The 16926-nt window shown below is 38.7% G+C and overlaps 1 protein-coding gene across 2 annotated transcripts; it reads left to right on the top strand.

The window, feature by feature from the left end:
• The first annotated feature begins 1092 nt into the window (after nt 1-1092).
• CEP15 (centrosomal protein 15) lies at nt 1093-16109 on the top strand. 2 transcript variants are annotated; one of them, XM_086697731.1, is made up of 5 exons: nt 1093-1197; nt 1840-1951; nt 3952-4075; nt 13703-13777; nt 15694-16109. In XM_086697731.1, the coding sequence occupies exons 2-5, from the start codon at nt 1872-1874 to the stop codon at nt 15814-15816; spliced, it is 402 nt and encodes a 133-aa protein (XP_086553857.1). In that variant the 5' UTR covers nt 1093-1197; nt 1840-1871; the 3' UTR covers nt 15817-16109. The 2 variants fall into 2 exon arrangements, with proteins under 2 accessions (XP_086553857.1, XP_086553858.1); XM_086697732.1 differs by having other exon boundaries at nt 1120-1258.
• The last annotated feature ends 817 nt before the right edge of the window (nt 16110-16926 follow it).

Here is a 16926-nt window from a genome sequence, read left to right as displayed (position 1 = left end):
TGAAGACAGAGCTCTCTTAAATTATGATGCAAATTCAATCCCAGATTATTTCAAGCCATTTTAGCTGCTGAGGATACAGCAGCAAATAAGAATCGAAAATACCTGTTCTTAGGGTGAAGAACAGTGGTACAGTGTTGTGTTCTGGAGAGAAATACAGGAGGAGGACAAAGAAGAAATGGAACTCCTCTCTTATATTGGAGGTCCAGGGGAATGCTTCCTTGAGGAGGCAGCATTGAAAGATACGAACTGAGTCTACGTGAGTTTCTAAGGAATGGGTTTTCCAAGCAAAGGAACCATAAAGCGCCACAGTCCTGAAGCATCAGCGGAGTTTCATGGAGATATTCTGGGAAGAAAAAAATACGAGACACCGGGACTAGAGTCTGGCACTTCGCCCTGGACCAACTCAGTAACTTTAGGAAGAAAACAACTTTACCTCTCTTGAACCTCAGTTTCTACCTCTGAAACTAAGGAATAGTACCTCGTGTCTCACCAACTTATTTCAAAGGGGAAAAAAAGGTTTAAGAATGCGCTTCACAGCACAAAAGGATTATTTCTAAGTGCGGGGTCCTGAGGGCCGTGGGAAATTTCATTAAACCTCTGCGGGCTTCAAACCACAACCTAAATAAACGGCCGAGCTTGTCTGCTCCTCTGTTAAATGAGGACAGTGGGACCTACCCAACCCAGCATTGTGGGAAAGGGCCGAGATAATCCACATAACACCGCGACCCGCATGCAGACCCCTCAAAACGTCACCGATTAATGTTACTTTCCCTAGTGGGTGCGAACAGGGGCTCCGCTCCCCCGCTCAGCAACGGAACACCAGGGTGAAGCTCCTTGAATTAAAGTGCTTTTACTCACTGTAAAGACCATTCAATCCCTTTGGAGTACCTTGAAGGGGGCTTCCCCATTTTCATACTCCGTGACTTTCTAGCTTCCCTCTCTGAAGCCTTTTGAACGGATACAGGTCTCATTTTAAAAGGCCTTGAAATTGAGCTACCGCCAAACGCTTTCGCAAGGCTCGCAGCTACCGCTTTGGGAAAACTCCCGCGCCAGAGGTCCGCCTTTTATAGCAACGTGATTACGCCACCTCGTTGCGCGTGCGCAATGATGGCGGCGTGACCACGCCCAGGCCTGTGCTGGGACCCAGCGTCCGCACTGTAGCGGACGCCTTTACCGAAAAGGTCTAAGCGCGGCTGAGTGGAGTCCCACGGCGTTACGGGCCGCGGGTGGGGGCCCTGACTGTCCGAGAACGGCGCAGGTGTCCGCAGGGCCGGCGGGTGGGGGGAGAATGTTGTTAACGGGGAAGGGCTGGGGTGATGAGGAAAGGTCGTTGAGTCCTGAGCAGGAGTTGGAGTGGTCGGAGGATTGAGGACTCTCAGACCATGGGGATCTTCGGTTCGAAAGGCAGTATTTATTTTGGGGTTTGCCTGGAGTGCTGATGGCGGGCTTACGGAAGAGAAGTTACCATGGACTAACTTTCCGGGATTTCCTTGACGCTGCAATGGAAAGTGGGAGGAATGCGGCGAGGAGTGGCCTGCAGTGATCTTAGAGGAAGTATCTGTAACTAGATCCTTGCGGGCGGGCCTGGAGAGGTTGCTGTCCGCGGTGCTGAGCAAAACACAGCGGTTCCTTTAGAAGGAAACCCGATGAGGGCAGGGCAGTGTTTCCTTGGCTGGGCTCAGGGCCCTACACCTCCATGCATGTACACAGAAGGAAGAGCTCAGTCTGTCAGCGCTGGACACTCCGAGATTAGCGACAGTATTTAATTCATAAAATTTAGGAAAGCCAGTGCTTCGCCCGAGGAAAGAATTTCATTCCTGTTTTTTTTTTCTCCCTTAGGACAGTCACCTTTGGCTTTTGCACCCAGCCAGATGATTTGCCTTCAGGCTCCCAGCCTTCAAAGTACTGCACTTGATCTTTTATCAGTATTGATCCAGGCTCTTCAGTCAAGGTGAGCTTGCTCATGTGCCATTAAAATGGGCTTTCCCAAACTCCCCAAACAGGACTCCTGAGCACGCAGGGTACAGTGAAGGGAACAATTGTGCTTTTCCACCGCAGTTACACATGAAAAATACTTTCTTATTTGGAAAAGAGATGGTAGAACTGGGCAGTCTTCCAATAAAAGAAAGACCATGAGTTTCCAGTTGGTTCTCATACTTGTTTGCCTTTCTATGTGTGTATGCACATGCATGAGAGGTGGTGTTCCTGTGTTGAATTTTACAGAGTGTTTTTTCTTTCTGTTGATTCAGTAAAATGTTTACTAGTCTTAGTACCAGCTGCTTGTTTGTTTTCAATTCAGATTAAGGTTAAAGTGTGAGGAAATAAGAGGAAGAAATGTGAAATGTTTAGTTTACCTGATTCATGGTGTTTGGGGATGCACCTGGCATATGAAAAGCTGCGCATCGTAAATAAAAATGGTTTTAAGTGCATTCTCTCATTTTATGCATTACATCTCAATTTTTATTTTTCAATTCTGAGAGAATCAATGGGTTGAGGTAATAAAACCATCAACTCTTGAAAAGCTGAGGATATGTAGTAGAAGTAACTGTACATGTTTTTATTATTTAGCAGAAAGCTTATAAGGCAGCTTTGACTAAGGATGACTTCGTTGCTTGCTCAAGAAATTCGCCTTTCTAAAAGACATGAAGAAATGTAAGGTTTTTTTTTTTAAAGGCTTATCTAAATGAATACATTGTGCTGGCTTTCTTAGTGAAATATTGTGTGAACAGACTTAAAAATCTGAAAATGTGTCATTTAAATTTTCTAACACTTGAGAGATTTGGTATTAGGGAACGTCACTGTCTCTTAAGAATAATAAAGATTAAAAGGGTTATTTATGGTTTTACTTTGCTTTGCTATTACCTAGATAAATTTACCCTTCTCACCTTTCTAGGTTCCTCACTGGTATTTAATGGACTTCTCTAAACCTCTTACCCATAGCAGGCTTGGTTTAATGGTCTAATGTTGCTGTCTTGAAACGTGTAATAGTTTTTTTTTTTTTTAAAGGAGCCCCATATTTTCATTTTGCATTAGGCCTTACAAATTATATAACAGGTCCAGTACTTATATTGATATCAACCATCTCCACCTCTTTCTGTGGGCTTTCATGTTTTCTTTAATTAATTTATTTTCTTTAGTTCATTACCAGGCCCCCTTCCTTGGCTTTCTAAGGTATTTTCCTTATAAAAAATGTTCAAATTACTCAATTTTAATTCTACCCTCATGTATTTTTTATCATCTGACATTTTTTTAATTAACCATTTAAGAGGGCCAAAAAACTTGTAAAATGATTTGACCAATGAGACACTTTTAAAATATATAAAACAAAGCAGTTTGATAATTTACTTACAACTTTTTACATCTTTCTTCAATTACTGTTTCACCTTGTTGTGAGTATGCATACATACACACAGCCTCTCACTCATATATGGAACCATCATCTTTCTCTTGGAAAAAGAGGAAAAAAATATTTTTATTGCTTCTTCAAACATATGGAAGTTTAGCGCAATTCTAAATGTGTAACATGAGATTCAGGGGTATTGAAGTGTTAAGCAGAAGGTTTCGTATAGCAAGTTATATCAATGTATGTGTGTGGGGAGGTATATATAAGTATGTGTACAAAGGGATATGTATTACAGTTTGCATTTTCACCAAAAAATTAAAACATGTTTTAACACTCTAAAATAATTGCAAAGACCATAGAGGCTAAAAAAAAAAAAAAAAAAAAAAAAAGCATGTACTTACAGTAGATACGTTAATGAAAATAATTTTACCCATATTTAAGACTTACTGAACTATCTTAGTTTTCTACTGTCTTAATAATTGACATAGTAGTTGGCTTTCAAAATACGTTGAACTTGAATTGAGGTGTAATTAAGAAATGTACTTCCATATTGAACAAGCTAAAATGTTCCCTTAAAAAAAAAATTATATAATCTTCCTTTTTTCTAGAGTATCACAAAGATTAATGTTACTTCAACAAATGGAGAATAAATGTCTAGATGAAAACAAGGAAAAGGCATCTCAGATACAAGCAGCTCAAACTGCTCTTAAAAGGAACCTTAGTCTTTTAAAGGTAAGTTTCATTGATTTTAGGTATTTTCCCTCACCTATGCAAAAAAGGTTTTAAGTGAATTTCATAATTTTGATGTATATAATTTGTTTTGAATAAAATTAACGAAGTACCATCCAGTTTTTAAACCCATGTTAGATAAGTTGCATATGGATTCTCATTTTTTTAATGAAAAAAAAAATGGAAGTTTGCTTAAGCTAAGTGTTTTTAATCAACCAGAAAAATCAGTGACCACGGAAGGAATTTAAAGGTCACCTTTGTGCAAGACGTAATAAATTTAAGATACAGCTCTCTATCTTCTTTTATTTATCGGGAGATTCTAAAACCCCATGAAGTACCTATAATGTTTTTAGATCCAACTCAAAACTATCCTCATAAAAACGAGAACAATTTGATTTTGCCCTATTGGGGCCACAGTCAACACACAGAATTCATATCTAACAGATAACAGATTTCCCAGATCTCTCTTGATAGTGATGGAGGAGGTGGTCAAAGTATGTGATTGCGCAGGGCCTCACCATTTGGCCAATGTGCCCATTTGGAGTAAAATCATATGTGTAACATTTTTGGCTGCTTGCTATACTTTGCTTCCAGAATTGTATGGCTTCATCCATAATTAAAACCCTAAAGTTTGCTTCCATTCAAGCTTCCAAGAGATCCTATGACTAAAACATTTGGTAGTAAGGCTATATTATTTAAGTTATAAAGCAGTGTTTTCAGTTTTTTATTGTTAAATATTTTCATCGATAGGCATGATATAGTTATCTTCTGTAGTCACTAGAGGATAAAGGAAGAGGGAAATTCAGTTATCTTCTCAGCTTCTGGCAGTTTGATCCACAGTAATTTAAGTCACAGCCATAGTGCTACCAAAGCATTCTATGTTGCCATATGTCTTACTTGCCCAATGGTGTTTGCAATATTTATTTTTAAATGGAAATATATAGGATAATCTGGAATTTGCTGTGAAAATTCAGAAAAACTAAATTAGAAGGCTTGAAGGCTTGACTGCTACCTACCTGCAACAAGTACAGGTGTTATTCGCATTTTTCAAGTTTGTCTTCCTTTTAGTGAGCAAGTATTTGGTGAATGCCCGGAGTCCTTACTACTAAGCTAGTTCTCAGCAGAAGGTGGAGTCAACAAAAGAATTCAGAGTTCTTTAAATCCAGTAGCTCAGAGGCTTAACTGATAACCTAAGGTTGAGGTTGTCACACACAAAATAGGAGACCTTAGGAGATCAAACATTCAGTTACGTGGAATCCTCAGCACTGCGGGACTAAGTATAAAAACTCATCAAAAGCTAAAATATTCTAACAAGTCTGAGAGTGGAAGCTAAGCTGGAACGGTGTTTGAATAGGCACAAGGTAAGGTATTCCACTGCATTCTTACAGAAGAACCAAGCCCAGAAGAATGAATAGCCCAATTAATGTTCACAGGACCCTGAGCTAACTACCTCATAAAGCCACAGGAAGCAAGGTTGGATAGATTTTGTGAGACCCAACTGAAGAATCTGAGACTTGATATATAGGGATAATACAGTACTAGACATGTTTGAGCAAAAGAAAACTAGAGACTTACATAAGAAACATATGGGTATTTAAGAAAAGATTCATCTCCTATTCCGATGAATGTGATTTGAAGAATGGAGAGCTTAGATTAAAGAAGAATAGCTAAGAAGTCATTGTCCTATCTAGAAGGAAGATAATGAACCTAGTTTCATCGTCTTTTGGTATGGTTTTTCTCCCCCCGATAATAAAATATATTCTCACTGTAATAAACTTGAAAGCGTAAAGAAGATGAGCTAGCATAGTTGTTTTTATTGTTTTTTTAATCTTTATTTTGAGAGAGAGAGCATGAGCAGGGGAGGGCAGACAAAGGGGGGGGGGGAGACAGAGAGAGAGAGAGAGAGAGAGAGAGAGAGAGAGAATGAATCCCAAGCAGTCTCTGCACTGTCAGCACAGAGCCCAATGAGGGGCTCGATCCCATGAACTATGAAATCATGACCTGAGCCAAAGTCAAGAGTCAAATGCTTAACTGACTGAGCCACTCAGAGCCCCTGAAATAGCTTTTTTTCCGTATCACCCCACCCAGTTAGAAATTAGTATTTTTTTGTATTTTTCCTGTCAGTCTTTTCATAAACAGATAGTGTGTTTGCTGTTAGACATGCAGTCTCTTCACTTTTTTTTAAAACATACTTTGAATATTTGTATATGCAATTTTTTTATCCTGCTTTCCCTCTTATTATTTTGTTTGAAACTCTGTAAAGAGATTATTGTGCAAGTGACATAAATAAGACTTGATCACAGAATATTCAGTTGGGAGCAACTTTTAAAAGCATATAGATTCACTTCTCATTGAAGGTTATACTTTTTTTTTTTTTTAGCATAAAAACTTTTCTTCAAGATTAAAGTAAAAATGGACCTGCTTTGGCCTAAAGCCCCACCCATTTTGCCCTTCCTTGTCTGCTCTATTGTCACTCTAAGGAATGGTGAAAACCACTGACCACTGCTATTGCCTTAATTTAGAGCTGAGGAAACCATAAGGTAACTAACTACTCCTAATACCGCTGGTCAAGAACAGTTTCAGTTACATCACGATATGTACTTAAGACCAGAATACACTTTAAAAATGGTTCCACTAAAACTTGGAAGCATTCTTGTAAAGACACTAATAACAATATAAGGATGAGCTCTATCAGCATCCATTATTTGACCTTAGTGTTTCTTATATTGGTCAGAGCATCCAAATAACAGGGAGTAAGCCTTGATTTTTGGAAAGGAAGATATAACACTAGTATTTTTAAACGATATGGCTGTATATGTAGACAAGCCAAAGTTGTTTTCAAACTAGTATTAGTTGAGTAAAATTAATGGATAGAAAGTAAACATAAAAATATCAGTAACAATCCTATAGATATACTTGGAAAATAGGAGATCACATTCACATTAGCAATGAAATTATAAAATACTTGGGAATGCTCTTAACAAGGGACGTACATGACTGTTACAATTACTACATTTCAATGGGAGATTCAAGAGAAAATTTAAATGGAGACATATGCCTTAATCCTGATGGGAGAACTATTATTTTTTAACTATTATTTTTATAACACCAGTTGTCACAAAGTTATGTTTTTTAAGGTTTATTATTGAGAGAGGGAGAGAGAGGGAGCATGAGTGGGGGAGGGGGCAGAGACAGTGAGGGGACAGAGGATCTGAAGCGGGCTCCTCACAGACAGCAGTGAGCCCAATGTAGGGCTCGAATTCATAAACTGTGAAATCACAACCTGAGCTAAAGTCGGAGGCTCAACCGACTGAGCAACCCAGTCCCCCCACAATGTTATTTTTAGATCCAATAGAACCCCACAAAAATTTCACATCAAACCCAACAAAATTTCTCTAAATGCATTTGGAAAAATAAATTAGCAAGAGTATCAAAGAATGTCTTTAAAATGGGATGATAATGAAAAGACTAATCCCAAACTGTTCAAGCATATTAGTAAAAGAATGAACATGAGTTTACGTAGAGAAGAAAACTCACACTGAGGGTTTAGTCAGTAAGTATCATAGATGATAATGGATTGTTAGCTTGTTAGTTTCCAGAAATGAAATAAAATGAAATTTATCTGCCTTTTAAAAACAAAATCGATTTAGAAGAGAGAATTGTTTCCATAAATACTTCCAGGATGTAAAAGGTCATCTCTTTCCACCTCCTTCCTTACCCCCACCACCAGTGACAAAATTGTTTAACCCAAAAAGTCAGTTTTGTGGTAGCAAACATCATCTTGTGAAGAAAATGAACAAACATTCCAGGGTGAGAAGGAACAGGAGTGTGCTACAGCAGACTAGAGATATGGCAGATGCTTCCTGTAAGGTGCATCCCGGAAGCCTTCTTGGGGTGGCTGCCGGTTAGAGCCTTGAACCAGCTGCCCCCCAGGATGGCCAATAACTTACAGGACCCCATCTCTCCTCTTCCCTACTCACATTTCTCACTTTCTCCAAATCCAGTGAAGAGCGAGTTTAACAAATGCTTAAGTGCTGCTTGTACCAGTGACCCTGTATCTCATGCCTAACTATCTTCTTTTTGCAATCCCAGAAATTGCACCTTGAGCACATTAAACGATTAGACCCAGCCCAGCCAGAGCTGGCATCACTGCATAGATTTATAGGGAGATATCCATTGCTGGGTTGAGAGGGAGGGACAGGTCTAGTGAGGGGAAAAGAAAGAAATCGCAGTACATGACTTTTTGTGCTCACAGTTTACCTTTCCTAATCATGAGTCAACTCATTTATAGAGGCTGCTGAATACTGCCATAGAGTAACGTTTACACCACCATCCATACTGGAAACTTGTTTTTTAATTGTTATGAAAAATTGCGAACCTGTGTAGAAGAGGAAATCGAAGAATGAACTTCCATGTGCTTATCACCCAGATTCAGTAATTATCAAAACACAGCCAATCTTGTTTCATCTACACTCCTCACCTTCACCCCCAGCCCGCCCCTCAAATTATTTTGAAGCTAATCTTCAGGCATGCCATTGTGTCATCTATAAACACTTTGGTGTACATCTATTTCAGTGTTTATCAAAGATAAGGGCTATTTCAAAGTATAATCGCAATACCACGATCAACTTAAGAAATTGACAATTCCTCACATATTCAGTTGAGATGCCCGTCTCCCATATTAACTTTTTAAATATTTTTAAGTTTACATATTTATTTTGAGAAAGAAAGAGCACAAACAGGGAAGGAGGGAGAGGGAGAGAGAATCCCAAGCAAGCTCCTTGCTGTCAGTGCAGAGCCTGATGAAGAGCTCGAAACTCAGACCCTGAGATAACCTGAGCAGAAACCAGAAGTCAGACGCTTGACAGACTGAGCCACCCAGATGTCCCTCCCTTATTAACTTATCAACATGGTTTTACATTTGTTTGAATCAGGATCCAAATAAAATCCAGTATGTAATTGACAGATAGGTTTCTCTAATCTCTAGAAGTTCCCTCTGCCCCACCCCTTTCTTTTCTAACCCCCTTTGAATTTCTTTGTTGAAAGAATTGGCTCATTTCTCCTATAGAGCTTCTCACAATCTGGATATTACTAATTACATTGCTGAAGTATCATTTAGTATGTTCCTCTATTCCCCATAATTGACATAGATTGATAGGATGAAGTTGTGCTGTGCAACAGAAATATAACGCAAGTATTATAAAATTTCCTAGTAACCATTTTTAATAAGGTTAAAAGAAACATTAAATGAAACATTAAAATTTTCATATTTCAAATATATTGCTCCTGAAAGTTAGTACATTCCTTGTTCTTTTTTCTTACCGGGCCTTCAAAATTCAGTGTGTATTTTACATTTCCAGCGCTTCTCGACTCAGACTTGTCACATTTCAAATTCTCAGCAACCACATGTTAATGCTCTGCATTTCTAGAGACCTGATCACATTCAGGTTCAGTGTTTTGGGGGAAGAACACTTTTGTAATGACTCGTTGTCTCTCCTTCTGGAATGTCAGCAGTCACTGGTGATCGTGGCCTACATATGCTTATCAGGGCTTGCAAAAAGTGATATTTGCATTCTTCTATTCCTTCTTACTCGATTACTGATCATTTACAAGAAGATGAACCTGCCCTCAGCAGATAGTTGGTTATACTAAAGTACATTTCCTATAGGAACAAGCATGATGAGTGCTTGATTCTTTTCTCTGTACTTAGTTTTCAAAAATAACAGGTTGATTCTCTAGTATCCTCCAAAAGTGACAAATTGGTGTTTTTAAATATGGCTGCAGTGTTCAATCTGTATTCCCACTGATGCTCCAACTGTCCCATTTTTACCAAGTGGAAACCTCCAAGGTAGCTCGTGAATGCCTCTGACCTGATCTTAACAGTCCTTGGTAGTTTACTTTCTTTCTGGTACGATGATATCTATCAGGTTAATCATACGCATTTGGAATTGGCCTTTGCTCCAAGGAGCCCTGGATCCTTTTGATAGGAATGTATATTTAGAGCCCTTGATCCGGTGTTTCTTACAACTTTTTTTAAAGATAAAATTGAAAAAAAAAAAAAAGATAAAAGTCAGCAAGAGCTCGTATCAATAATTCCATTTCGATCACATGATTCCAAGACTTTTAACTTAAAATCATCAACCTTTAACTCTTTTTTTCCCCCTCAAACCAAAAATCTCAGTTCGCAAGTAATTTCCCAGTACCAACCTCATAGTCATTTACTGTATCCCGTGATAGAGACACCACTACCAGCAACAGTATGATTACAGACTATGGCTCTCAGTCAGAAACTTTTTACAATTCTTTTTGTCCTTGGGGTACATCTCACTATGGATGCTCAGTCAAAATACCGTGTTCTAAGACCACCTGATGTACTTTTTTCTTGATGTGGCTATGCCACCAAATAGACAACAGGTTTGTTTCCTTTTGTTTTCAACTTTTAGGGATTGCTTTTTCATTTGTTCTGTAACTATATCAATTTTTCAATGATATGTATCAAGTGACAGATCTGTAAAAAACAAGATAAAAAGGTCTAGTCAGGCAAGTCTACCCTCTTTTCACCTGCTTTTTTTCTTCTTCCCCCCAACCCCCTTGGGTACTTTTTTTTTTTTTAAGCTTTTCATTTATACTCAGGAAACTTTTGACACCTTAATCATTTATTTATGTAGCGAATATTTAAGAGTTTAGTACACGCCCTGCACTTTATAAGATTCTCGGATGCTTAAAGGTAGTAGCAAACATAGTCCTTATCATCTCGCAGTGTATAGTCAAAGAGAAGGTTCTTCATTGAAAATAATGATATAACTTGCTACAGAAGGTAGAGATTTTTCAGTCAGGCTGAGGAATTCATATTTTGTCCTCTGTGTAGTGGGTATGTTTTTTTTTTTTTTAAGTAGGTAAAGACATATTTAAGTAGTAATTTTAGCAAAACTAATCAATTTCATATGAGGTTGAAATGAGACATAGTCTAAGCCTGGGTCCAAGTCATATTTGTTGAACAAGTAAGTAATAATAAGGCCATAGCACAGGATGGCATGGACAGACTAGAGGAGACATCCTGAAGGATCAGTCTACGGACCTTTGCATTTTTAAATGTCAGGGAATAAGAAGAGTTGAAGATAGAAGATGCAGCATCGGTGTCCGGGGGAGGAGAACTCCCACTATTGTATATTCAGTACAGTCAGGAGGACTGTTTTATTAGGTTGAGGAATAAGGGCTAGGAAGTTAAGTTATCTGTCCCTCTACATTAAGAGCTGAAGCTAGATAAGAGGCAGTCTTGGAGAGAGCAAAAGTAAAAAGATGAGGACAGATGTCACAAATCTTAAGAAAGCCCACACTTCAGATTAAGAAGAGAAAAAAGGAGCCAGCTAAGGAGAAAGAGAAGTAGGAGGCAGAGAGGTAAGCAAAACAGCTAAGAAAGTAAAATCTCACTTGAGAAAGAAGTTCTCTGGAAGGGTGATAATCCCTTGTCGAAATGCTTCGGAGCTGACAGTCAAGTTACTCACAACAGGCCTGTCTTACCAGGCCACAGATCCCTGCTCATGTCTACTCTTTCATTGCAAATCTGCTCTTCTAGGAGAGAGATTCAATATCCTTACTTTCTGGTCTTTAAGGCAAAGGTTTATAATCTTGTCTATAGGTGCAAGTGGCACCTAGATCTACCACTAACAGTAAATTTGTAACTATTCTAATAATGGTGTAAATGGAGTTAGGATTCTTTTGTTTGATTTATAACAGTTCCAGGACCTTGTACAATCTCAGTGCAATCACAGAAGAGTTAATCTTCACTATTCAGTGTAGCATCGGCATCAAAAGATCTTTAGCATGTGTCTCAGCTACAAACTTCTGGTGGGGAATAGACAGGGCTATTAGATGGGCTTTTGATCCCTAAATTGCTGGTTTTCCCCTTCAAATCACCTTCTTCTAGACAGCAGGTGCATTAGTGGTTGTGCAACTTTGGGGAGTCCCTTTAGGGAATTTCCTGTTTTTCCCTTTTACATTTCACACCCATTCCTTGCTCCCGCCGCTACCATCTGCTCGCTCTTTTCTCCTGTTCAGCATTGGATTCTTCACACCCCACTCCCACGCCCTTTTCCATCGCTCTCCGTCTGTCCAACAGCCCTGTACTTGGATTGCTCCAATGCTTGTACATGGATCAGAGAACTTTCTCTTTTCGATCAACTCACTAAGCTCAAAGGAGAGACAAAATTTACACAGCCTTGAGCCAAGGCCTCTGTGAACTTGACAAACATAAGCAAGCACAAGACAACATAGGTGCCAATGTGAGGAGCATGAAACAGAGCTCAGCATTTCACTAACGACTTGGGAATGTTCTACATTTCTGGGCATACACTTCATCCACATATCCAGGTAACATCTTTACCCGAGTATGAATTAAGTGTAATTAATTACCCTTGTGTTTCTACAACCATAAGAGCAAATGCACACACCCACGAATTAAACTACAAATTAAAGCCCAGTGCTTAAAAGCCATCAGATGAATGATGCACAACGTAGCAGTAAAGCTGACCATCGAGACTGTCCTAGAAATCTAGTACTAAAAATCTAGAGTGTAGTGAAAAGGCTTTTGCTGCAAAGTACGGAGGTGCCTCATGGTCTTTCTTTTCAATATGTGGAGAATTTGCATGAATATAAAATAAAAAGAACACCGAACAAATGAAATGTGTGACATTAATATACCACTTCCATGATCTGGCCCAGAACACTTCACTTTTTTTTTTTTTTTCAACGTTTTTGATTTTTTTTATTTTTGGGACAGAGAGAGACAGAGCATGAACGGGGGAGGGGCAGAGAGAGAGGGAGACACAGAATCGGAAACAGGCTCCAGGCTCCGAGCCACCAGCCCAGAGCCCGACGCGGGGCTCGAACTCACGGACCGCGAGATCATGACCTGGCTGAAGTCGGACGCTTAACCAACTGCGCCACCCAGGCGCCCCAGAACACTTCACTTTTAAGGTTAGTGCAGTGTCAAAATATCTGTTTTTAGGGGCGCCTGGGTGGCTCAGTCAGTTAAGCGACCGACTTCGGCTCAGGTCACGATCTCTCGGTCCGTGAGTTCGAGCCCCGCGTCGGGCTCTGGGCTGACGGCTCGGAGCCTGGAGCCTGTTTCCGATTCTGTGTCTCCCTCTCTCTCTGCCCCTCCCCCGTTCATGCTCTGTCTCTGTCTCAAAAATAAATAAATGTTAAAAAAAAATTTTTTTTTTAAAAAAACACCAAATATCTGTTTTTAGCGTCGGAATATTTGACCGTTTCATCCACCGTTTTGGCAGTTTTGAATGGTATTAGGGCTAAGGTAGTATCCTGAGCAGTTTTATAAGAAAGTCCGTTTTTCAAGAATTATTGCCATTTACTATTTTAAATGAAATGGAAGACCTTGAAAGTGCGCTCGACACTACCCCCACTTTTTATTTTAAGATAAGAAATGCTCTGTTCTCGATCTGAAACTGGTTGCCTAGCCAGTGATCAGTCTCCTACCTCAATGACCTTCCTTCAGTTCAGACTGTATATCCAGAGAAGAGAGACTTGGGATATAGATGTTGCTATTACAGGTGCCATTTGTATGTGTTATGTAAATACATTTTGTTTCTGTAACATTGATACCTATCACAGGATATAGAAGCAGCAGAAAAGTCTCTACAGACCCGGAGTCACCCAATTCCATCACCAGAGGTGGTTTCTCTTGAGGTGAGAATCTTAAAGATCAAAAGTAGAAGAAGAGACCCCATGCTGTTATGAGTACATTGTAAATTAACTGTGGTTCTATGTATGTATTTCCCAGACTTATTTATTCAGTAAGATAAACAAGATATGTCTGATTGATCCTTACATGTCCACAGTGCTGTGCTTTGTATGTAGGTGACTGATAAGTATCTTGATGTTAAGAAAAAAAAGTGTCACATGAAAATTTTCTTAAAATCCTCTATCTTTTCATCTAGAAACAACTACACTGTTAAACCATGAGAGACACTATGCACTAAATCTTAAGATGACAGCATGCCTAACCAAAGTGCTTTTCCTGTTGGCTAATGTTAGTAGTTTAGTCCCTTCACCAATTTTCAACCAATGCTATTTCAATGCATATTATCATGCAGTATAGTGTGGCTTTTGTCTGTTGTATTTTGCTCAGTTCAAGAACAGATTGGGAAGATTGTTGGCAAAAATAAATCCTACTTGGTATACGAATATATCTGTGATGAAAGGAAATTTACTCCATATAGAATAGTTTAATTTTATATTCCTAATGACCTTTTTCAAATACAGTTTGCTTGCTGCCTAACCAGAGATGTGAATAGACTCAAAATTAAAGGATGAGAATTTGCCCTTCAATTTTCTGTGTCATCTAGAGTAATAAGAAGAGGCAGTGATCAAGGATAGAAAGAACTCTGGTACAAAGTTGTGCCTTGGGCATGTCTTTTTCTTTGTTGAATTCTCCAATACCTTGCTCTGGCCTATATGGGGCCCACACAATAGGGGTTAATCCAGCCATGAATGGTGGAGAAACTCCCAACCACAGGCGATGGTTGGTATTTTTCTGAGCTAGTCTTGCACAGCAGGATGACCTCTATTTTAAGTGTTTCAGGCTACTTCTCAGACCACATGCATAGATAGATAGATATGTAGAACCGCTCACCATTTTCAACTTTCAGAACTCCTGTACCTTGTTAATGTGCAGAGTGGATCATTATGTATTCTTAATGCTATGGAATTCTTTGGTTGAATTTCCCAAAATGAGATTCATAGTGATAATCTCCTATAAAATGCCCTGCAAGGATAGAGAGTTTTGGTAGTTTACTTTCATTTGGCTTTGTTAGAGCAGTCATGCAAAAAACCATCAAAGCTTCTAGAAACTATATGGTGATCTTTGCATGAGCCTCTGTAGCTTACAGACTTGCTATAGGCAGGCCATTAATACAGTATCTCAATTTCTAAGCCATTTAATGAAAAGTGGTTACATTATATTATTTTTTCTCAATATAAAAAAAAATTGGGAAGAAATTATAATTTACCATAACAAGTGCTCTTCTAAAAGGTATAATGGATGCATATTTTAAATGTTTCTCCCCTTACAATTAAGGAGTCCGTTCACCTGAATCCTGTACTGGTTACATTTCAGTTCCTGAGCTCATCGCAGGTCCAATCTTTTTAGGCCAACTATAAATCAGTTGTTCATGTTTAATCATTTCATTGTAGTAACTTCAGTACACGTAATCATTTGGTAGGAGATTTGGAACAGTAACCGAAAACATTTAATGATCGTAGCCATAAATGATTCCACTGGTAATAATCACAAGGTTGGCCACAAGAGGGCGTGTAAAATCACAATAAAATCCTAAAACCTGTAATTCTGCCAGGCTCTGGTTTTACTGAGAAATTTGAAAATTAACACTAGTAAGTAGCCAGATTTCTTTCTAAAATTAACATAAAATATTCTGTAGAGGAAGTGCATTCTACGTCTATGTGTGCATGTGTGTGTGTGTACACGCATACACACACTTCAGTGAATAAACATTTAGACTATTATGAAGAGCCAAGTTCAATTGCTTGATATGCTTTTTTACTTTTGGATGTTGTTTTTTTTTTTTTTTTTTTTTTTTTTCCAGACTCTTTACTGGGCATCAGTAGAAGAATATATTCCCAAGTGGGAACAGTTTCTTTTAGGAAGAGCACCATATCCGATCGGTGTTGAAAATGAAAATGAAGCAGAAAAATACCACTCAAAATGAGGCGCAGTGATAACTCCTTCACATGCTCTTTCAAAAGAACCTGTTTAGTACAGCTGAATATTAAAGAATATGCAGATCGTTTCAGGAACTTTAGGAATCGGGTATGTTCCCAGTGTCCCATTACCTTCTCAATGACAGTCAGGATCTGACAATCTGCTGAGTCTCAGGTTGTCACTTTGAGACCTACTAGTAGTTCCGAGTCAAGAATTTGCCTTCTGCCAAATCCATGGAAGTGTTAGTGTTAAAAGCTCATACTGAAAGGTGGACTGTTTATTAAACAAGTTGCTAAATAAGTGTGTGTGTCTCGTTTTAAGAAAAAAAAAAATCATTTACAGCCATTCTCATCTAAACAGTAAATACTGGCTGTTCTGATGCTACATTTTCTAGAATCATTTTGGTTATTTTATTACGGGGATCATGTTCAGCACAGGATCAAAGTGGGTGTTGGTCCATTATTACAGTTTCTTCTAACAAGTAGAAAAAATAGAGACACTTAAGCTGCTTCAATATAATATTTATTAGAGAATGGATTTATAGGATTTTGTCCTTCATAGATAATCAAACCTCTGAAAGTTCTGGGGGAAAGAACTAAACCATCAAGCATTTGGTAAGTAGCCAGTTTCAGGAAGGCTCAGACTTGGTTCTGAAAAAGGTCCCCTGTTAGAGCTGAGAATGGTTATTGGATTTTGACTTGGTTATTTAAGGACTGCCAACCCCGTGAATGTCAATAACTCCTCTCATCTTCTCATCTTTAAACTTGCCCTTCCCTCTCCCTTCTATTTTCATTATTTCTGAAACTGTCAGAAAGCTTTGAGGTTCCTCAGTCTTCCACTGCTTGAACACTCAAAAAAATTTGTTTTTCTAATTATAGAGGCAGCTCCTGCTAGCAAGGGGAGTCTATACGTTCATTGCCATTCAAGCATTTAAATTTCAAACTGGTTTGTGTTTTTAAAAGAAAATAGGATAAGCTAAAAAAAAAAAAAAAAAAAAAAAAAAACAACACTATATTGAAACGTCCATTGTGCTGATAAGTTCCTTTAAACTACCATCTTGGAAATATCCTGTTGAGTGGGTGGATGGTGTGGGTAACAATAACGTTGTTTTCATAAT

This window comes from Puma concolor, chromosome A2 (assembly GCF_028749965.1).
Source record: "Puma concolor isolate L17-30 chromosome A2, mPumCon1.1.hap2, whole genome shotgun sequence".
Lineage (NCBI taxonomy): Eukaryota > Metazoa > Chordata > Mammalia > Carnivora > Felidae > Puma > Puma concolor.
Note: the sequence above shows the minus strand (reverse complement) of the source record. Positions and strands in the feature narration are given on the sequence as shown.

Coding starts and splice junctions, on each gene's coding strand:
- CEP15 (XM_086697731.1), top strand. CDS start 1,872: ATGATTTGCCTTCAGGCTCCCAGCCTTCAAAGTACTGCACTTGATCTT. Junction 1,952..3,951: donor ATCCAGGCTCTTCAGTCAAG/GTGAGCTTGCTC, acceptor CCTTTTTTCTAG/AGTATCACAAAGATTAATGT. Junction 4,076..13,702: donor GGAACCTTAGTCTTTTAAAG/GTAAGTTTCATT, acceptor TACCTATCACAG/GATATAGAAGCAGCAGAAAA.